This window comes from Rhinoraja longicauda, chromosome 6 (genome assembly GCF_053455715.1).
Source record: "Rhinoraja longicauda isolate Sanriku21f chromosome 6, sRhiLon1.1, whole genome shotgun sequence".
NCBI classification, from domain to species: domain Eukaryota; kingdom Metazoa; phylum Chordata; class Chondrichthyes; order Rajiformes; family Arhynchobatidae; genus Rhinoraja; species Rhinoraja longicauda.
This window is the reverse complement of record NC_135958.1, coordinates 32,300,022-32,323,558: the sequence shown is the minus strand read 5'-3', so window position 1 is coordinate 32,323,558 and position 23,537 is coordinate 32,300,022. Positions and strand designations below refer to the sequence as shown.

The window sequence follows — 23,537 nt, the reverse complement described above, 5'->3', positions numbered from 1 at the left end:
CCGAAGCCAATTAACCTACAAACCTGTATGTCTTTGGAGTGTAGGAGGAAACCGGAGCTTCTGGAGCAAACCCATGCAGTCATGGGGAGAATGTACAAACTCTGTACAGACAGCACCCATAGTCAGGATCGATCCCGGGTCTCTGGCGTTGTAAGGCAGCAACTCTACCACCGTGCCACCATGCCTCCCCTCTCCCCTGCAACAATTTTCACTTCGTATGCAGCAAATTGTTCAAACAACGATAAAGATTTAAAATCTAACATGCTGATTGTGAGGATTAATTTAAAGTGGATAACCTTTGTTGAAGAAGTCGTTTTGCATCTGGAGTTAGGAAGCTCTGAATTTTCAGTTCTTTTAACAATTTTGAGTGATTGAAATATTTTTAATTGTTTCCATTTCAGTCTTTGGATTATGAAAGATCTGCATTTCACACGCTGCTCATTAAAGTGGAGAACGAAGACCCAATTATGCCAGAGATCAGTTACGGTCCCAGTTCCACCACCACCGTGCAAGTTACAGTCGTTGATGCGAATGAGCCACCTATTTTCAATCCGGACCCAACGAATGTTGTCAAACCGGAGAATATTCCAATAGGCAGTGTTGTTGTGACGTTGAATGCAACTGACCAAGATATTCTACAGAAACAGACAATTAGGTAAGTGTTTAATAAAGTAACTTACTCTAGAACCTCATCCTAAGTTGTCGGTTCAATACTGACAGTGCTGTGATGTACAATTGCCAATTCACCTTTCTGAAATTTAGTTCCATTGACTTCAGCAGAGCATATGTTACAAACCATACCATTACCATCGGGAGCAGAATCTACTTCTATCTGTAGAGTTTGCACAAGTCGTAATTTAAAGGCCGTCGGTAAATTAAGTTTGTGTGTCACATGAATGTTAAAACATCGGGCCATCACAGTGGCGCAGCTGGTAGATCTATTGCTTCATGGCACCAGAGTCCCCGGTGCGATCCTGACTTCAGGAACTGTCTGTGGAGACTGCTGTGATTGAGTGAGTTTCCTTCGGGAGCTTTCCTCTCCTCCCACATCCAACAAATGGCTGGGTTTGTAGCTTGATTGTCCTCCGTAAATTGCCCTGGTGTGTAGAGAATGAAACTACTGTGAGTGATCGATGGTCGGCCTGGACTCAGTGGGCCGAAGAGCCTATTTCCATACTGTATCATTAAACTAAACATATGTGCTTCATTGAGGAGGAAGGAACTGCAATAGACAATAGACAATATGTGCAGGAGGAGGCCATTCGGCCCTTCGAGCCAGCACTACCATTCAATGTGATCATGCCCGATCATTCACAATCAGTACCCCGTTCTTGCCTGCTCCCCATACCCCCTGACTCCGCTATCTTTAAGAGCTCTATCTAGCTCTCTCTTGAAAGCATCCAGAGAATTGGCCTCCACTGCCTTCTGAGGCAGAGAATTCCACTGATTTACAACTCTCTGACTGAAAAAGTTTTTCCTCATCTCCGTTCTAAATGGCCTACCCCTTATTCTTAAACTGTGGCTCCTGGTTCTGGACTCCCCCATCATTGGGGACATGTTTCCTGCGTCTAACATGTCCAACCCCTTAATCTTATATGGTTCAATAAGATCCCCTCTCATCCTTCTAAATTCCAGTGTATACAAGCCTAGTCGCTCCAGTCTTTCAACATACGACAGTCCCGCCATTCCGGGAATTAACCAAATGGACCTATGCTGCACGCCCTCAATAGCAAGAATATCCTTGCTGGAATATCAACTGCAGATGGTGGTATACACCGAAGGTAGACCCAAAATGCTGGAGTAACTCAGCAGGTCAGGCAGCATCTTTGTAAAAAGGAATAGGTGATGTTTCGGGTCGAGACACTTCTTCCGACTATTCTTTTTCTCCAGATATGTGCTTCATTACCCTAAATGGTTCTGAATGGAAACAAAATCAAGAACCACACATGTTTCAAAGGTTTCAAAGGTCTTTTATTGTCACAAGTACCAATTAAGGTACAGTGATATGCAAAATACCATATAGCCATACAAAAAAAAAGCAACAAGTCACACAACTACATAAACGTTAACATAAACATCCACCAGAGCGGATTCCCCACATTCCTCACTGTGATGGAAGGCAAAAAAGTCCATTCATTCTCCTCTTTATTCTCCCGCGGTCGGGGCAGTCGAACCATTTCTTGGGGTGTTTGAAGCTCCCGTGGCTTGGAGTTCCCGAAGTCGGTTTTTGACCAGAGACCACAGGCTCCGTGATGTTAAGTCCGCAAGCACACTTAACACTTGGAGCTCCGAGGTCGACCCCTGGCAAAGGGATTACAAACTCCGTGATGGGAAATCCGTCGGCTCCCGCGATGGAGCTCCCGGTCGATCTCCAGCAGAGGCCGACAACTCCTCGATGTTAGGCCGCAGAGTGAACGGAGAAACGATATGGAAAAAAATCACATCTCCGTTGAGGTAAGAGATTGGAAAAAGTTTCCCCCAATCCCCCCCACCCCACATAAAACAAGCTAAATAACACTAAAAACATAAATTTAACACATACAATTTAAACACAAAGAAGGAAAGGACAAACAGGCTGTTGGTGAGGCAGCCATTGCTGGCGCCACCCGGTGGTTCTATGAACGATAGCTAATCACAATCTAAAGGATGAGGTAGATTGAGATTGGTTTCCAAGATGAAATACACCGTTACTGTCTGATCATGTTTTGCATGAAACAATTCTGTGAATACCATGGTGCAGTATTCTGAAAGTTTACAAGCTGTGGTAAATGTGGATGTGGTAAATTGTTATTAAGGGATTAAATCAAATGTTTGAAATATCTAAAAACAAAAACCAAGGTTGGAATATTTTTGAAATGTATTGAAAAAAATTAATTTCAAGACCAGGAGACAATTGATACATTAAATTATCGTGTGAGTCCGGGTGAACAAGAGAATAAGAAGATGTGGCCCATTCTCTTTCAACGCCTGTACAACATTACCTGTACAACATTAAACAGATTGTTTCTCTCCAGTGCAAAGTTGGCTTTAGGCCAACTAAAGGATGGGTGTTCTGAAGCACCCAGAAACCAACCTGGCCTGCTGGTCTGTTAAAAGTTTTTTTTTAAATGTGATTTTTTTTTCTTGATTCTTCCAGCCCCAAGGTTTCTCCCACCTTGATTTCCTGTAAAGTGCAGGTATCTCGGGAATTGCTAAAAATAAGTATTAACATTGCATCAGTGTTGATGTCATTGTATCACATATCTGAATATAGGTAGGTCAACATTTACCTTTATTTGGAATTTCAGCCAAGTAGAAAGCTAGTGAAAGTAAATTAGTGCCAGGAAGGGGAAGAATAATTCCAAGTTATTCTGTTTGACTGAATCTAATTTTAACCATGCTGTTCACTGTTTAGAGGTGAGAGATGGAGACATGGAGCACAGAGACAGGCCCCCGGCCCACCGAGTCCAGTTCACACTAGTTCTATGTTATCCCACTTTCTCATCCACTTCGTACACTTTAGGGGCAATTTGCAGGGGCCAATTTACCTACAAAGTCGCTCGGCTTTGGGATATCGGAGGAGACTGGAACACCCAGAGGAAAACCCACACGGTAATAGGGAGAACGTGCAAACTCCACATGAACAGCACCCGAGGTCAGGATTGAATCTTTGGCGCTGTGAGGCAGCAGCTCTACCAGTTGCGCCTCTGTGCACACTGTTTAAGCACATTAACTTCCATACAGTTCTGGTGAACGCGATCATCATTGTAAAGATCGGGTCAGAACTTGCTAAGATATGCCAGCAGTTCTCAGCTCAGGAGCCACCGTTCAGGTACCCTGGACAAATATGGAAGTCCTGAGGAAGTTGGCTCAGCTTCGCCAGTGTGTCAGACTCCTCATGGAGCCCAGCAACAAAGTACAAGCTGAGTGTAGTGATGCTGTGCTGTGATGAATATTCTGCCTCCTGAACCTGTGCCAGGCTCGACCTGGTGGGCTGAAACTATTCACTTGTAAGGAAGTGAATAACTGCAAGGAAATATCAGGTGACGTTCCAGGTCCAGACCCTTCTCGATCTGAAACGTCATCTTTTCTCTGGAGATGTTGCCTGACCAGCTGAGTTACTCCAGCTTTTTGTGGCTATCTTTGGTGTAAACCAACATCTGGAGTTCCTTCCTACACAGGAAGTGTTAAGTGTCTTTTTATTATTAAGTCTGAATGTGAGATGTTACACTTTGGGAGGTTGCTTGCAAGAGGAAAACATACAATTAATAGTGTTTTATAGTGTTGATGTACAGAGGGATCTTGGGGAGCAAATCCATGGCTCCCTGAAAGTGCAACACAATTAGATAGCACAGTAAACCAGGCACGTGGTATAGAAACAAGGAACTGCAGATGCTGGTTCAACAAAAAAAAGACGCAAAATGCTGGAGAAATTCAGTGGGTCAGGCAGCATCTCTGGAGAACATGTTTAGGTTACGTTTCTGGTCGGAACCCTTCTTCAGACTGATACATATGATACATATGTAGACGCATACATATGGTGTGCTTGCCTTTGTAGGTTGAGACATTGAGTAGAAGTGTTAAGAGTCACGTTATAGCTTTACCAAACTGTGGTTGGGCCACATTTGGAGTATTGTGTTCAGTTATGGTTATATAAAATTATGAAAGGTACAGATTGGGTGGTGATGGAAGCAAATGCAACAGGTGTTTAAGAGGCTTTTAGATAGGCACACAGCTACGCAGGGGATGGTGGCATTATGTTTGGAATAGACTTTGTGTGCTTTCAGAGCCTGTTTCTGTGCTGTACTGTTCTATATTTAATGTTCTATTATTAACGGAGTTGACTTTAATGTTTTTAGTATTTCAAACTGTTTTACATTTTTGTACTTTATCTTTTGAGAAAATTAGTGGAGGACAGGTGCGGGCCCATTCTCACTGCCTGCGGTCGCTAGCATGAAGGAAAGATTTATGGAGTATTTAAGAAAGAGTTAAGACAAGAAAGAGTAACCAATGAGAATTTTAGATATTTTAGAATGCAATAAGATAGGCAATGAATAACGTAGATAGAGAGGCTTAATGGAAGAATGATCATAATATAATAGAACCTTACATACAGACTATAAGTGATTTTGTTCAACGTGAAATTAGGATCTTATCTAAACTAAGCCAATAACAAAAATATGAGTCATCTGTTCACTATGATAGATTGAAAAAGTATAATAAAATGTTCAAACTTAAAGATCATTGGTTAACAATTGAGGAGTTGTTAGTTAATTTACAACAAGTATATGTTCATTTTACACACAAAAACTGTAATGGGAAACATGTCAGCAGCTAATAGGAGTTACATATCATATCAGATGAAAGGCAATGTCTCACAATGTTGCCAAAAACACACAGTAACTGATGATTGGGAATATGAAAGGCTTCTGATCTAGGGTTAGTACATGTAAGTGACAGAGGTGAAAAATCAGTAAGGATGTTACTGAATGCAAAATAGGCCTTACGAGCTGAATAGTTTCTTGCTGCTTTTATGTTTTATATCTCAAGATATACATATCATTAGTGAAATGCTTGTGCTCACCGCTGAAAGGAAGTTGCGATTTATTTCTGACCCCTCTTTTATAATTGGCAAGGTAGGTTCAGCCTCACTTGTGTCAGAGATTTCGCAGTAATGCAATTTACATTAGGATGACACTTCACAAACAGATCACAGCGTTTCTAAAAATAAATCCAGATCAGCTGCACCAGAGTAATTACATTACATTAATTGGGAATCATTATTTTTTGCTTATTTTAATCTAACATGGGCATTGGGATTTGGATAGCTGCAAATTGGGTGTCTGACCTTAACCTCGTCTCAGCATTCCATTTATTCACTCTCCAAGATGCCAGATTCATTCGGTAATTTAAGATGTCAACAATGGTATTTAAAATGTCAATGAAATAGAAAGTCATGAGGCATCCTCAGTTATGTCTTTCAAACAGCGCTCTTCTGGAACTTTCAATTCCCAAACTCTGCTGTGAAATTAGTCTGCAGTTAGAAACATGAAAAAAAAAATCCTTAAAGGCTTGAAAGCATTATTGTCTCACGGGACCTAATATAAACTTAACACCCTGCAAGACAGACACAAATTGCTGGAGTAACTCAGCGGGACAGGCAGCATCTCTGGAGAGAAGGAATGGGTGACGTTTCGGGTCGAGACCCTTCTTCAGACTGAATCAGGGGAGAGGGAGATGCAGAGATAAGGAGATGTAAGGAGTGCACGCGAGACAATGGGGTTGGAGGTCAAAGAAAATGTAGAATAGATCACTGTTAGCTTGGAGAAAGTAACGACAAAGCAAACAGAGATAAAATGTAAATGAGGACAGTGAGACCAGCCAGAGAACTGGGAAGGGGGGTGGGATGGAGGGAGAGGGAAGGCAAAGGTTACTTGAAGTTAGAGAATCAAAATATTCAGACCGCTGGGCAACATATCCTGCAAGGCAGCTTGGGTTAACTTTGAAGTTTTCATCTTTCCTCAGCTAGGCAGTTTAAATTAAAAGTGTTGTGCTTTACTACATGTCCCTCTTCCCTTGTGAAGGGATGGAGGAGACTGTTAAGTTTAGTGGACTTTTCTAATCCCCGATGATGCTTCATCAATTGTCACATCTTCATTCTGAGAGAAGTGAGTGTTCTAACGGGTATGCGATGCTGCTTTGATTGTCTGTGCTGTCCTGGACCTCCTTACTTAGCTATCAATATAGGGGGTTATTCACTCACTTCTGCCAAACCTTCTCCATTGTGTAACCCGGAATGTCAAAACGCGAGATAACGCAGGGTGTAAGATAACTTTAAGAAGATTTTCATGTCAACGTCAAATCAGCTATTCCTGCAAAATCTGGGGTGTTGGCCTCCACATTTGATCCTGGTGTGCCGTGATGTTTTGCACTACACAGGTTTATCAGTTTGAGGCAATGCTTTTTATATGCATATTCCCTCATATGCATTATGCATACTTCGAAATAATCAGACTAACATCCCATGTGCATTTGAAGTTAGTGCAGCTTTGAAGCTTCAGCATTCAATTGAACATGTTTTATTTCATCTCCTTGAAGACTTCCTTTGTTCTGTCATGTGGTATCTTTGAATCGTGCAACTGAGCAGCACAACACAGAGTCTACTCTGATTGAGGAAGATTAGGAGGGACACAATCCAAATCATTGAGATGCTGCGAATCAGAAATAATATTGGCTATTTAAGTTGGACTATGTGCAGAAATAGAAAACATCGGCTCAAAATGAACAAACCTGAACCTGGATTTATTTGTTCCTGTAGTTGTTTCATGAATCTGTTAGCGAAGAAAAAAGTCAATATGTTATTCAACTCCATTAAATAAATTCTAGCTATTCTTTAAAAGGTTAAAAAAAAAGAAACATGTTGAAGTTCATAGAAATTGGTCAGATTTTGCTGGAATTGCTCCATCATTCCTGACTGCAGGCACCCCACACCCCAACTTTCCTGGGCTGGGTTCAGAGGGATTTCCAACTGGCTCGGAGCACCCTGTATTTGGAGATATAATGAACTGTAGGTGCTGGTTAACAAAAAAAAGACACAAAGTGCTGGAGTAACTCAACGGGTCAGGCAGCATCTCTGGGGAAAAAGTCCAGGTGACGTTTCAGGTCGAGACCCTTCTTCAGACTGAGAGTCAGGGGAGAGCAAAACGAGCAGGGATATGAGTTTCCCTCTCCCTTGACTCTCAGTCTGAAGAAGGGTCTCGACGCGAAAGATCACCTATTCCTTTTCTCCAGAGATGCTGCCTGACCCACTGAGTTACTCCAGCGCTTTGTGCTTCTTTTTCTGTCTGTGGAGGTCTTGGATTGGGGGTGGAAGGGGGTGAGGAGTAAAGTATGATTGGTACACAGATGAGATTCAGTAGAATGGTTCTACGGATGAATAATTTCAGTAACAGGGCTTTCAAGAGATGCCTGCTTCTTTGAATCAAAGGACATTGAGCCGAGATTTGTTGGATGTGTGCACATTTACAAATTAAAGATTGGTTTGTACAGTTTAAGTAGAGAAAATTGTTTCCATGAAAATGAGCAGATTTTTCAAAAGAATGGTGTACATTAAAAAAATTAGTCAAAAAGCATGAAGAGGATTAGGGGATATTTTCTGTTCTGCAGAAAACTGTTCTGATCTACATTTCATAGCTGATTAGGGTAGTAGAAAATAGAATTAATCAAGGCTTTGAAAATACATTGGACAGGCACTTGAGAATGGAAAACTTCTGCTAATTTGATATTAATGTCGGCCTTTCCTGTGGCGATTGTATCTATAATGATATGATTCCGGCAGTATGTTGTGAGCGTTAGAATATCAAAAAGTATTTGAAGAACCCTCACCAAAATGCCCCAAGAAGGCTTTGACAGCAATAAAGCCCTATTGCCAGCATCTTCTGTTCACCAGCTGTACCTATTCACCCCGACCACCACTGTAAGAACAAAGAGCAGTGTACATTTTCGCACCACATCTCTCTCACGCCAGGATATAGAAGCTATTCAAAATGAAAAGAATAATAAACAATGTTAAAATTAATAAAATTGGCTGATATCACCCAAACACATAAATATATGGAATATGTCTCCTTATCCATTGAAATCGGTTGGGTTATGGAATTATAGGTCATTAAATCTAAACTAGCCCAGGAGGACTGAGCCAATTGGATGGTGTCTTGCAGTAGAGCAAGCTGACAAATACAGTGTATTCAAACTTGCAAGCAAGCTTGGGGCTTTCTCGTGTAGGAAGGAACTGCAGATACTGGTTTACAAAAGCTGGAATAACTCAGCGAGTCTGGCAGCATCTCTGAAGAATAGGAGTAGGTTACGATTCAGGTGGAGACCCTCCTTCAGACACGGGTCAGAAGGGTCTCGACCTGAAATGTCACCTATTCCTTTTCTCCAGAGATGCTGCCAGACCTGCAGAGTTACTCCAGCTTTTTGGTGTTATCTTGGGGCTTTCGTGTTCTTTAAGCATTCAAGGAAGTCCTGCCCTTGCTCCAATTTAAATGTAAATGCCAGCAGTTCGCATTCAGAACCGTTGGGATTTATCACCAACAACCAAGTTACTGAAACTTTGCGTATCTACATTATATGTCAGACGAGCAGGTGGATCACTGAGATTATGAAGTCAATACACAATTAGAAGTACTACGGATGCTCTAAAAAGGCTGAACCTTTGATTTAAAGAGAAATCTGTGGGGATTTTTTTTAAATGGGACCTGTCCTTTTCACTCAACCATGTTTCAATGACATAATTAACCTTACAACTAGAACCTTCCTCAGCCTCAGTGACATTTTCAGCATTTTATCATTCGCTCCGTGCAGGAAGCTTGCTGCCCGGTCTGAACCCAATGGGATTTGACTACATGTGCTGGGTTCAGGTTGGGTGAGGTACACATTGTTCCAAAATATTTGGGATTGGGACAGGTCAAGTCATGCTGTGTCAGCCCACATCAGACTTTGATCCAGATCAGTTTGACCCTTGCTTTCCCTCTCTCTCCATCCCCTCCCCCTTCCCAGTTCTCCGACCAGTCTTACTGTCTCCGACTACATTTTATCTCTGTTTGCTTTGTTGTTTGATCTATTCTGCATTTTCCTTGATCTCTATTCCCTTTGTCCTGTTTTCACACCTTACACTTCCTTATCTATGTACCGCCCACTCCCCTCGACCCTTCTTCACCCATTCCTTCTCTCCAAAGATGCTGCCTGTCCCGCTGAGTTACTCCAACATTTTATGTCTATCTTCAGTTTGACTGGCAGCTGTTTCAGCCTAAAGCTCAGTCAGGGAGCAGTCAATAGAGTTGGACCTACCTCATGCTGATGACCACCTTTCCATCCATTGACATCAAGCTGAAGTTCTCCTGCCTTTTAACAGAGTACAGGGTGAGTTAGCGCCCAGATGACTCCCACTTTTGTATCCACACTTTAAAGGCCCCAGGGTGGGCAGGCAGGGTGGTACTCAATCACGCCTCAGGGGCGGGGTGGTCGATGATGGCACAGAGGTGGTTGAGGGCACAGGAAATGATAGGTACTACCAATGAAAGGAAAGTGGGAATCCTTGTGAAAGTGTAATAAAATAACTGCAGATGCTGGTACAAATTGAAGGTATTTATTCACAAAATGCTGGAGTAACTCAGCAAGTCAGGCAGCATCTCAGGAGAGAAGGAATGGGTGACGTTTCGGGTCGAGACCCTTCTTCAGACTGATGTCAGGGGGGCAGGACAAAGGAAGGATATAGGTGGAGACAGGAAGACAGTGGGAGATCTGGGAAGGGGGAGGAGAAGAGAGGGACAGAGGAACTATCTAAAGTTGGAGAAGTCAATGTTCATACCATTGAGCTGCAACCTGCCCAGGCGAAATATGAGGTGCTGTTCCTCCAATTTCCGGTGCGCCTCACTATGGCACTGGAGGAGGCCCATGACAGAAAGGTCAGACTGGGAGGTCAGTGTAGTAGTGAGAGTTCATGGTGCGCTCATTTCTGTTGGAGTGGAGGGCAAGGCAGCCAGGGGATAGGAGCCCCGGATTATGAGGCTCTGGTCAGGAAACAGAACAAGACATAGGTCAGGTATAGGCACCTGGGATTGAATATATTCTTGGAGAAGTATAGGCAATTGAGGAACACACCAGAAGGAAATCTGGAGGGCAAAATGGAGCCATTTGAAAACTCTAGCAGATACGATTAAGGAGAATCCAAAGAGATTTTGTGTATATTAAGGGAAAAATGGTTACTAGAGAGAATATAGGGCCCTTCAGAAACCAAAGTGGCCAACCATGTGTGGAGCATCAAGAGATGGCATGAAGACTTGGGACCGTTATTGGAGATGTCTTGACATCAATGAGGTCTTGATGCCAATATGGTGGTGCAGCGGTAGAGTTGCTGTTTTATAACACTAGAGACCTGGGTTCGATCCTGAGGTGCTGTCTGTACGGAATTTGTACCTTCTCTCCTTGAGCTGTGTGGGTTTTCTCCAGGTGCTCTGGTTTCCTCCCACACTCCAAAGATGGTCAGGTTTGTAGGTTAATTGGCTTCGGTAAAATTATAAAATGTCCCTAGTGTGTGTAGGATAGTGTTAGTGTGTGGGGATCGCTGGTTGGTGCAGTCTCGAAGGGCCGAAGGGCCTGTTTCCGCTGTGTATCTTTAAACTAATCTCTAAACTAAGCAATCTGCATTGTCGTCATGAAGGTGCTGGATGTTGTAAAATATATGAAGGTAGATAAAGCCCCTGGGCCTGATCAAGTATATCCAAGGAGAATGTTGGAAGCTGGAGAAGAAATTCTAGGAGTCCTGGTTCAGATACATGAATCTTCATTAGACACAGATGAGTGAAGACTGAAGGATAGCTAATGTTGTGCCTCTGTTTCAGAAGGGCTGCAAGGAAATGGCTGGGAATTACAGACTAATGAGCCTAACGTCTGTGGTAGGAAAATTACTGTAGATGATTCTGAGAGATAACCTATACATGCACTCGCAAATACAAGTGTTGTTAAGGGGAAGCTAGCATGACCTTGTGCCTGGGAGAACATGTTGAAGAACTAGTCAAAAGTATTGATGAGGCAGGGCCATAGACATGGTGAACATGTACTTCAACAAGGCTTTTGCTAAGGTTCTGCATAGCAGCCGACTCTGGAAGGTTAAATTACATTGGATCCAGGGAGATCAGCCATGATCACATTGAATAGTGGTGCTGGCTCGAAGGGCCGAATGGCCTCCTCCTGCACCTATTGTCTATTGTCTATAGAACTAGCTAATGGGATACAGAATAGTCTTAATGCTAGAAAAATAGAGGGTATTGGTGGAAGGCTATTTTTCGGACTGGAGGCTTGTGGTGTGCCTCAGGGATTGAATTGAATTGAATTGAATTGAATACTTTATTGTCACATGTGACAAATCACAGAGAAATTCTCTGCCTGAATACCCACATAAAGAGTGCTGTCAAAATTACAAAGTATTCTGTGCCGGGTCCACCCTTGTTCTCCCCCCTCCCCCCCCCCCCCCCCCCCCCCCCCCATCACACCAGGTCCTCCTTTGTTCCTGGCGGCACGACCTCTGGCTCTGTCCAATGTAGACGACCTCGCTCCAACATCCCAGGCTCCGTTCAATGCCAGTCCCCGCCGTGGGCTCTGTTTGACGCAGGCCCCAGCCGCGGGGCTCCGCCATCTCCCGAGTGCGTGCGTCCATCTCCGTTCCCGTCCAGTCTCCTCCGTACCCGTCTAGCCTTCCCACGGAGCCAAACGAGCTCCTCGCGGGTTCAGCTGTCCGCCGAGCCTTCAGGGCCTTCCAGGTGGCATCGAGACCGCGGCGCCTCAATAAAGGCCTCCAGCCGGGTCCCCGGTCCACAGCCGGTGCTGGGCTCATTCCTGTTTGCAGATGATACTAAAATAGGTGGTAACTAAGAAGTGAAGATGTTTATCAAGAAATACAGCAGGATCTTGATCAGCTGGGCAAGTGCCTCAAGGAATGACGAATAGAATTTAATTCATATAAACGTGAGGCGTTACAATTTGGGAAGTCAAACCAGGGACCTCCACGGTGAATGGTCGGGCCCTGGGAATTATTGTAGAGTAGAAGGATCTAGGAGTACAAGAACATAATTCCCTGAAAGTGACACCACAGGTAAATAGGGTGGTGAAGAAGGCTTTTGGCATACTGACCGTCACTAGTTAAGTAATTAAATATAGCACATTATGTTGCAGTTGTACAAGACATTTGTTGATCTGCACTGAATATTGTGCTCAGTTTTGGTCACCCTGTAGTTAGAAAGACGCCATTAAACTGGAAAGAATGGAGAGAAAGGTTGGACAGGCTAGGACTTTATTCCTCGGAGTGCAGGGAGCTGAGGTATAATCTTATAGAGGTGTACAAAATCAAGAGGGGAATAGATAGAAGAGGCCTGTTTGCATGCTGTATGGGTTTACACACTACCTTGATTACCAGACACCAGTAGTGCCCATTTCTGAATCAGCAATTTATTGGAATGACCAGAATCACAAAAGGATGAAAGAAAAGTTTAGTCAAATCTGCTGTGGCACTCAATGAGAAGTTGGACCGAATGATCTGATTCATTTCTAAACATCTTAACATAAACTTGAATTATTCCATGTATTTAAATTAATCGTGAACCAGTTTGCAAAACATATTTCAGCTTTACGATATTCAATAATTTAATGTTTCACTGTTTAATTATAATTTACTGGTTCTTGATAGACTTTTTAATAAAGTTTCTAATTTGTGATTTTGTTTCAAATTATGGAAATAAGTGCACTGCATTTATTTTCTGTATGACTCGGTGAACTTTAATTACTTGATAAAATTGGCTGCAAAATGTACATGTGAACATAAGATATGTTTGCAGGAGCTGGCTCTTCAGCACCTTCTGTTGTTCTGCCATTCAATAGATCTTGGCTGCTTGTTTATCTCGGTACCAATGTTCTCAATCCCTTGACTCTCTTAATGTCTTTAACCCGGTTACCACAACTGTGTTTGAATCAAATTTACATTGACTTTTTCTCCACTAAACAAACTAAAATCTGATACTTCAAGCAACAAGCATTGCAACTCTGTTTTAAAAAAAAACTTAACACTGCCTGGGGAATTTACTATTGTAACCACTAACTCTGCTTAAGGCTATTATCACTATAGGATTTTGATTAACTTTACAGGGATTTAATGCCACAAGCAATTGCCTGGTGATACAACCAATTAAATATCATATTTTTCTGGAATAAATAATGACAAACTAATAGCATGGAGTATATATTTCATTATCATCTGGTTTCTAATTAAATTAGGTTAGCCCACTGATTTATATTCCACTCCAGTCCTTGTTTGTAAAGGTAATCTTAATATACAAGGATCAAAACTGTTGACAATCCAACTGCTCAAGGTAAATAAAAACACAATAGGACTTTGACAAATATTTGGATAAATGGCTTTGTTTTGAAATATTATGGGACAAATACTTTAGTTTATTATACCACTCATTTTGCCAGAAATTGTGGCCTTTAATACATCAAAAATGTAAATAGACAGATGTCACTAAGAATCTACATTTTTATTTTCTTCTTGCTTGTTCATTATTTAGTTAAAGCAGTGCAATTAGTGAGAGCAGTGGATTATTAAATGTGAGAGCATTGGATCAATAAATGCAATTATAGAATCTTCCCGTTTTAACCAAACTTCTAGCTATTAAGCACTCAGGAGGCATGGGTCACTGCTCATGCATGATAACATTATAATGCTCACTATTGGAACAAATACTTTCAAAATAAAACAAAATTATATTGACTTCGTTTCACAAATTAAGGAAGGAGGTAATGAGAAAATAAGGAACTGTAGACCACTTATTCTGGCGCAAATTCCCAGCAAAATGCTGGAAGCAATCACTAAGAATGTGATCGCTGGGCCTGTGAAGATCATGACGTGATTAGGAAGGAGTCAACTTGCTTCTGTGACAGCAAAGCTGAGCGTAATAAATCAATTGGAGTTTTTTCAGGATAAGACTAAGAAGGGAGGTAAAGTGGAATGAGCAGATGCAAATCTGGATTTCCAAATGACACTTGTTAATATACCTCATAATGAATAGCTGTTTGAAATAAGTGGTCACGCAGCTGTGGTAATGTCTTGGCATGAATAGAAGACAGATGAGCAATAAATGCAGACTCAAGAAACTGCAGATGTTGCAATCTTAAGCAAAACACAAAATGCTGAAGGAACTCTGTATCTCTGCTAAATACACCTTTTTTTCTGGGCAGTGGGTCATTTGCTAAAAATAATTCAAATTACTGTGACATTAACAAATATCAGTGTAGAGAGTTTAGCTGTCCAGGAACATCGAGCAATTACCGTTTAGCATCCCAGTAATTCAAAATCTTTTTCGCTGAAGTGCTGCACCTCATTTCAAACGCACGGTTTATTGAATTGGAGATAATCTATTGAACAAATGGAAAGTTATTTTGCCTGTGTCCTCCACTGAAGAACCATAGTTACTTTATGCTTGTTCAAGTTGTAGTTTGGAGATGTTGCTTGCCATTCACTCTCTGAAGTGAATAAAGCAGGCATATAGTCCACATGCTGATAGACAGTTACATGGATAGGACAGGTTTGGAGTGATATGGACCAAACGCAGGCAGGTGGGACTAGTGTGGCTGGGACATTGTTGGCCGGTATGGGCAAGTTGGGCCAAAGGGCCTGTTTCCACACTGTATCACTCTATGACTCTAAGATAATACTCTTATATACATCTGCAAAACAAAGGCCTTTATCAACAGGCCTCCACTGTACAATGCAAACCCAAACAATTACAGTTCACTGCAAGGCCCTAGAAAACCATATTTTATATCTCAGTAAAGGCAGACATCAAAAGATGAAATTCATCATAATCTTTTTTGACTGCGGAAAAAAAAGTGTTTAAAAATCTAGACCACACAAGGCTCGTGGTCTACTGGGCAGTTGTGATTCTTGCCCTTTGCTTTATGAGAAAGGACCACCTGCAACAGGTATAATGCTTTAAGACCACCTGGAGTATAAACAAACCAGCATTAGTGTTCCCTTCTAGGCTGACATGCTTCACTGAGGCAATTAGCGCATTCAATCAACTCTGATGGGCAGGCATATCGTCCACATGCTGATGCCAGACTCCTGAAACAGGCACTCTACTCTCAGCTTTACCAAGGAATTTCAGGTTGACAGTAAATGATCCAAGGATATTTTCAAATCTTTGTTGAACAAAGTGCAACCTTCCCACTTTTTGGTTGGAATCACTGGCCCATGATTCCTTAAAATGGAGGAGCATTTGCAATGGATTGAAACCTTTGAGTCTCTTCCTTCCAAGCTCACAGAAGCCGAGAGTTAATGGAAGGAACATAGCACCTCCCAAACTATAACCCCCTGTACACCGAGATAAATAGCTATTCGGCCTTGATGGGCTGATTGATACAACGAAGAAACTATTAAGATAAGGATGAGGAGAAATTTATTTTAAACAACTGAAATGAGCAGCACAGGAGGACTGTGGATTGTCAGTCATTGAACAACTTCAAAGCTGAGACCAATAATTTTTGGACACCATAGGAATCAGTATTTGGCGATAGCTAAGGAAGAATAGCCAAAGGCATTGGGTCAGCTGTAATCATGTTGACTAGCAAAGGAACAGGTCGTAAAGCCTCCTGCTGTTGCCTTAAAAGATTACACTGACAATATTTGTAGAAATATTAAATGCATCAGAAATTCTACTGATGACCAGTTTGGCATCATTGTAATTATATTGTAATTAATTTATGAGCCAAGTATGTAAAAACATACAAGGAATTTGGTTTGCCACACAGTCATACCAAACAAGGCAACAAGACACACAACTGCATAAAAGTTTCACTCCAGGTCAGAGTGACTTTTCAATTGCACAGCAGGAACAGATGGCATTATGTACTTGGGTTTCTTGGCAACATCTTTAATATAATTACTGCTATGATTTTCCTCCCAATAAAACCTATTTGCTGCTGTCATGTTCCTGTGCTATCTTGGTGTCAATTTCTTCCCATTTTAAATTGTCATTCACATGCCTAATGAAAGGTGCCCATATAAACATGTCATGGTGTAATTTCACCCTCCGAGGGCTGAATTTCAATTGCACTTCCCTGTTTCTCAGATTCCACAGCATCAGAAGCCTTGTATACTTCAGAAACTCCAATACTCCCTTCCCCAAGGTGGCATAAATAACACAAAATCAGAATCCAAATATATGTATGGCTTTTTGGCCCCTGTTCCCAAAACTCTCTAACCTCGAACACAGGTTTTTTTCTGAAAATCCAACTTGGTTTATGCTTCTTCTGAATAACTATGAATGACAAAAATTCAGTTGAAAAACTGGGGTTGATATAAAGATCACCAGTAAAGATAGAAAGCATACAAATATAGTGCTTTTTCCCCAGCCATTTTTACAGGATGTTGGTGAAACAGGCAATGCCAGCACTTGTTGTCTGTGCTCAATTTCCCTCGAAAATGAGCCACCCGCATAAAACTACTGCAGGCAATAGGGTAAAGATACTCCCAGATTTTTGATAGCTGTTTAAGTTCCAGGAATTTTACCCAGAAAAAATATATTTCTAAGTCACGCTGATTTGTGACTTCGAAAATAGGTGCAGAGGTAGGCCATTCGACCCTTCGAGCCGGCACCACCATTCAATATGATCATGGTTGATCATCTAAAATCATTACTCCGTTCCTGCTTTCTCCCCATATCCCTGGATTCTGACTTATCCCTTGATCCCTTGACTTGGAAGAGAATTTGGAGTTGGCACCAACCTCATCAGCTGCTGTCCTTACCCTTATGGCAGGGGTCTGGATCACAGGTTTCTGAGTTGCCATCAAAGCAGGTGACCTGTTGCAAAATATTTTACAATTTGTTCCTCTTTGATCTTTCTGCCTGATTTCGGAATTGGTTGCTTAATATCAGTTATTTCTTATCCAGGGCACAATGGTAAACATGATATCTATCTTGTAATAATAAGGAACTACAAATGCAGGTTTATAGTAAAGATAGGCACAAAATGTTGGAGTAACTCAATGCGTCAAGCAGCATCTCTGGAGAAAATGGAGGTAAAAGGACAATATTAAAAATAGGTAAAAAGACAATATTAAAATAATCAACATATATGATTTGAAATGTGTTTATGAGTTCAGATGCCTGATGGCCTGATGGCTGAAACTGTTCTTAAGTCTGGTGGTACGCGCAGCCATACTCCTGTATCGTCTGCCTGACAGTAACAAGGAGAACAGCCTGCGTGCTGGGTGGCTGTGGTCCTTGATGATGCTGCGTGCCTTCCGCAGGCACCGCCGGTAGAAAATGTCCTGAATGGCCGGGAGACAGTTGCCAGTGATGTGCTGTGCCGTCTTCACCACTCTCTGTAGTGATTTGTGGCTGTGGGCAGAACAGTTCCCGTACCAGACTGTAATGCAGCCCGTCAGCAGGCTCTCGATGGTACATCTGTAGAGGTTTGTGAGGATGCTGGCATTCATGCCAAACTTCCTCAGTCTTCTCAGGAAAAAGAGCCGCTGGTGGGCCTTCTTTGTTATTGTGTCCGTGTGCAGTGTCCAGGAAAGGTCCTCAGTGATGTGCACACCGAGGAACTTAAAGCTGCTGACCCTTTCAACCTCAGCATCATCGATGTGGATGGGGAGGTGTCCACTCCCCTGCTGTCTCCTGTAGTCCACCATCATCTCTTTAGTTTTGCTGACATTGAGAGAGAGGTTATTTTCCTGGCACCAGCTGTTTAGTGCCTTTAACTCCTCTCTGTAGGCCGTCTCATTGTTGTCTGTGATGAGGCCCAAGATGGTCGTGTCATCAGCAAACATTAGGATGCTGTTTGAGCTGTGCTTAGCAGTACAGTCGTGCGTGAACAGGGAGTACAGGAGAGGACTGAGCACACAGTCCTGTGGTGTGCCTGTGTTGAGGATCAGTGAGGAAGAGGTGTGGCTGTCAATTCTCATCCCCTAGGGCCTGCCCGTCAGGAAATCGTATATCCATCCGCAGATGGAGGTCTCCAGTCCAAGATCAAGGAGCTTGGGGACCCGTATAGTCAGACGGGATGAAAGTACATTAAGAAAATAATAATTTTAATGTCTTCTGAAGCCATACATAAAAAAGCCAGTAAAATCCACATGAAGACACAAGAGTTTGTAGCTGCTGGAATATCAAGTGAAAAATAAACTGCTGGAGGAACTCAGCCGATCAGGCAATAAATGTGGAGGGAAACAGACAGATGCCATTTTGGGTTGGGACCAAAGATACTAGAGGAGCAAGATGAACCACTCCATCAAAATCACCTATACTGAAGTGTAGTAGGCAAAGGAGCGGAACATCCGCCATTTTAGTAGGCAAAACCCGCCGTTCGCTATGCCTCTCGCAGTGTAATCAGTGGTTTGGGGGAACAGTATGTGTGATGATACCATAAAAATGCAGAAATATAACTCATCTATCAATTTACAGATTTTTGTTATTTTTCTTTTTAAATGCTTCTGCAAGTTTCTGCCTACTAAAATGGAGCCATGACATACTACAGTTTTTAGGGCTGAGTGGTCTATCTTGCTCTGCTCTATTATCTTTGGTTGGGACCATTCTGATTTAGTCAGATAGTATCTGTATAAATCAACTTAAATTATTTTAAAGACTTAATTACGAACTTAAAGTACTCAAAATCAATTGTAAAATTATGATTTCATGATATCATTTGGTCATTGTAATCCCATCAAAGCAAAGAGTCACGGAGTTATGCAGCACAGACACAGGCCTTTTTGCACAACTCATCTCATTTGCGTGCATTTGATCCATGTCCCTCAAAACCTTTGCTATCTGTGAACCCGTCCAAATTCTTTTAAATGTTGTCATTTTAACTATTTCTACTGCTTCCTTTGGCAGCTCGTTCCACAAAGCCATCACCCTCAGTCTGAAAAAATTGACCTTGCCCTCTTTAAATCTTTCTCTTCTCACTTTAAAACTATGTTCTCTATTTTGGACTCCCCTGCCCTGGAAAATAAAACTGTGGCCATTCACCTTATTTATGCCCCTTATGGACGTATACCTTCATAAGGTCACCCCTCAACATCTTACGCTGTAGGGGAAAGAAAGACTCAGCCTATCTAGTCCTGATAACTCAAGCCCTCCAGTCCCTGCAACATCCTTGTAAATCTTTTCTGCGCCATTTCAGCTGAATGACAGCCTTCCTTGTGCACCTGTAACATGGCATCCCAGCTGTTATTTTCAATGCTATGACAAACAAAGGCAAGTGTAGCAGCCATAAACTGAGCAAACTTAAGGAAAGGGAACAAAACCATTTGCAATCTTATAGTACCTTTCATCCGAAACATTAACATCCAATTATGTGTATTTTTGAGGAACATTTACCATTGTAATGTAGGAAACACAATTACATAAATGCGCACAGCTGACATGATAATGGCTAGATCATGTTTGATCAGCCCATTGCCTACACTTGCTGCTCACCTGCCAACACTAACCTGAGACTGAGATATGCGTGTGGGGTGGGCAGGGTGAGGGGGTGGGGGGGGGTGGTTGAGCTCACTCTCCACAGCCATGTACCTTCTGCAAAGTGAGATAGCTGCGAGAAAATTATAAATAAGTTATGCATTGTCTAATAATCTCATTTGCACATACCTTTTTTAATTCTGTGTTAACTTCATTCAAACGAATAGGGTTGTACTGCTTAGGGTTATACTGTAAAGCAGAGGGACCAGATGTGAAGTGCATTTAGTCCTCTGCTCAGTACATTTGCCCTCTGCCATTGATTTTATTTGAGAATCCAATGTTGAACCAGGAAATCAAATGCGCCACATTTGGTGGCATTGTGGTAGAGTTGCTGCCTCACAGCACCAGAGACTTGGGTTTGATCCTGACCTTTGGTGCTGTCTGCACGGAGCACGGGCTTTCTCCAGTTTCCTCCCACATTCCAAAGAAGTGCAGGTTTGTGATTTAATTGGCTTCTCTAAATTGTCCCTAGTGACTAGAATAGAAATAGTGTCGGGGTTGATTGCTGGTCCGTGTGGACTCGGTGGGCTGAAGGGCCTGTCTCCAGGCTGTATTTCTAAAACTAAAACTAAAACTGCCATTGATCTTATTTAAGAAGTCCATATTTCAGTACAAAGGCACCGAAATTGGAGACAAACTGACCAGGGATCAGTTGATAACCAGCAGATGATCTGTGCAGCCATCTGTTGGAGGTGAATATGATATTGGGCAATGATCTGATAATCAATTTTCTGACTTTGCTGAGGTATTAATATTTACTCTGGAATAATGCAAAGGGATTGTTTCTATATCCTCTTCCAATGGAGATGAGACATAGAAGCATAGAAACATAGAAAATAGGTGCAGGAGTAGTCCATTCAGCCCTTCGAGCCAGCACTGCCATTCAATCTGATTGTGGCTGATCATCCAAAATCAGTACCCCATTCCTGCTTTCTCCCAATATCCGTTGATTGCGTTAGCCCTAAGAGCTATATCTAAAATATCATCCAAAAGACTTCACCTCTGACAGCTTAAGTATGAGGAGAATCATTTAATTGTCTTATGGACTGATGAAACAATGAAATTCTTACTTGCAGCGGTACAACATACCCTGTAGACAATGCTCACAGATTCTATATAACAAACCCAAATGAATAAATGATTCACCCCAATACTTCAACTCCAGTATTGCGAAGGAATATCAACTTCAACTTTTGTTTCCATGTCTCAGGTATGAGTCTGGAAAGCACATTATCTTTTGACAAAGGTGAGAATGTTACTGACAAGTTTATAAATAACAGTAAAAAACAAGTTAATATGTACGTTGTAATAAATCTTTCATACCATTGCATGTAAAATGAAAAGGCCAGAAGCCATGGTCCAGCAGCTTTATAAAGGTGACCATGTAATAACTCACAGGCTTACAATTAAACCAGGAGTTTTTTGTAACTCCACGGTATAAATGTTTGGAGTTCTTGGGAATACGAACATATGAACACAAGTATTAAGGTCACCCACTTGCCCCTCAAGCCTACTCTGCTATTTAATAAAATCGTGGCTAAGCTGACTGGTAACTCATTCTGCATCCTTACTCCAGTGCTAACCTTTCAAACCCTGGCTTATTAAGTATCTAGCTTCACCTTAAGCAGATTCAAAGGCTCTATTTCCACCACACGTTCAGGAAAAGATTTCTTGACACTCATGACCTTTTGAGAAAGAGTAAAATATAACCTAATCTCTGGACTTAATTGGATAGATTCTTAATCTTATGTGGCAAGCCAAAGTCATAATCTCTACCACGAGGAACATAACTGCTGCTATTTTCCTTATAACAGATGTTAAGCCAACTTGCATGCTTTCTCTTCCTCCCTTTTTTGAATGAATGAATGTTAGCCAAAGGCAAGGTTGAATCCTAAAATCTCCATACCATCGCAGTTAAAAGTGAAGTCTGTATATGAGAAATTGCTTGTTGAAATAACAAGTGCCTGTGTTCCACCTTTTGCACCCATCAGACACTGTTCTGATGGATCACTCTATGTTTGTGGAGAAGCCACGTTGAATGGCCAATGGACAGCAACAGATATCTGCCAAAAACCATCTCGTGCATCAATTAACTTTGCCAGTGGCCGTTCAAGTCAAGTCAAGTCAATTCAGGGTTAAGGTTCTTATTAAAGTAGTGCTCGATTTAGATTCAGTAATTTCAGCTCAGTTCTGTGCATTGCTGGTCTCTTTTCCCAGTTTGGCATCAGGCTTCCAACTCCTGTTTCTACAAAAATGACACCCCCCCATTGTTTTGTAATAAGATTATACAACATTAGTTATTCAGTGAGAGGTTTTTCACAACATATATCTACAAGGTTGTATGTGATTATTTTCATACTGATCACAAATGAATGTCACACAGTTCTATCGTTAACAGAATAATTTATTTGTTGCAATGTAATTAAAATAGCCAAGAAACTACTCTTTATGTTACTATGTTTGTGTTTAATAGATTTCTGTTGTATTTAGTTCTTGCCTACTCTAACCGATTTCTTAACTGATTTAAAAGTGCTTTTCATTTTTTTTGTTGCACGAATGCTGATTCCCCCAAGATTATAAATTGATTTCACTTTACTTAATTACTCATTTGGTTTTATATAAATTCAGTAGCAACTATTATGTTCAAATTCTGAGCTTTGTACAGTCATAAAATGAAGCATATTATTACAGAAAATGCTGCCTGGTTAGGAGACACAAGAGACTACAGATGCTGCAAAAGTTGGGCTAAAAACAAACTGAAGATATACACAAAAAGCTGGAGTAACTCAGCACGACAGGCAACATCTCTGGAGAGTAGGAATGGGTGACATTTTGGGTCGAAACCCTTCTTCAGACACGAAACGTCACCCATTTCTTCTCTCCAGAGATGCTGCCTGTCCTGTTGAGTTACTCCAGTTTTTTGTGTCTATCTTTAGTTTAAACCAGTATTTGCAGTTCCTTCTTACACTAAAAACAAACTGCTGGGGGAACTCAGCAGGTCTGTGATCATAAGTGATAGGAGCAGAATTAAGCCATTCGCCTACTCCGTCATTCAAACATGGCTGATCTATCTCTCCCTCCTATCCCCACTCTCCTGCCGTCTCCCCATAACCTCTGCCACCCATACTAATCAAGAATCTGTCTATCTCTGCCTTCAATATATCCACTGCCTTGGCCTCCACAGCTTTTTGTGGCAAAGAATTCTACAGATTCACCGCCCTCTGACTAGGGGAAATTCCACCTCATCTCCTTCCTAAAAGAACATCCTTTAATTCTAGTCCTAGACTCTCCCACTAGTGGAAACATCCTCTCCACATCCACTCCATCCAATTATTTCACTATTCTGTACGTTTCAATGAGGTCCCCACTCATTCTTCTAAACTCCAGCGAGTACAGGCCCAGTGCCGTCAAATGCTCATCATAGGTTAATCGACTCATTCCTGGGATCATTCTTGTAAACCTCCTCTGGACCCTATC

At 41.7% G+C, this 23,537-nt stretch overlaps 1 protein-coding gene across 1 annotated transcript in view; it reads left to right on the top strand.

Moving 5' to 3' along the window:
• cdh13 (cadherin 13, H-cadherin (heart)) overlaps positions 1–23,537 on the top strand; it is a 944,123-nt gene that overhangs the window by 842,696 nt on the left and 77,890 nt on the right. Inside the window, exon 10 of the mRNA XM_078400759.1 lies at positions 402–655. Coding sequence (XP_078256885.1) covers positions 402–655 — 254 coding nt within the window. The remainder of the gene's footprint in view (positions 1–401; positions 656–23,537) is intronic.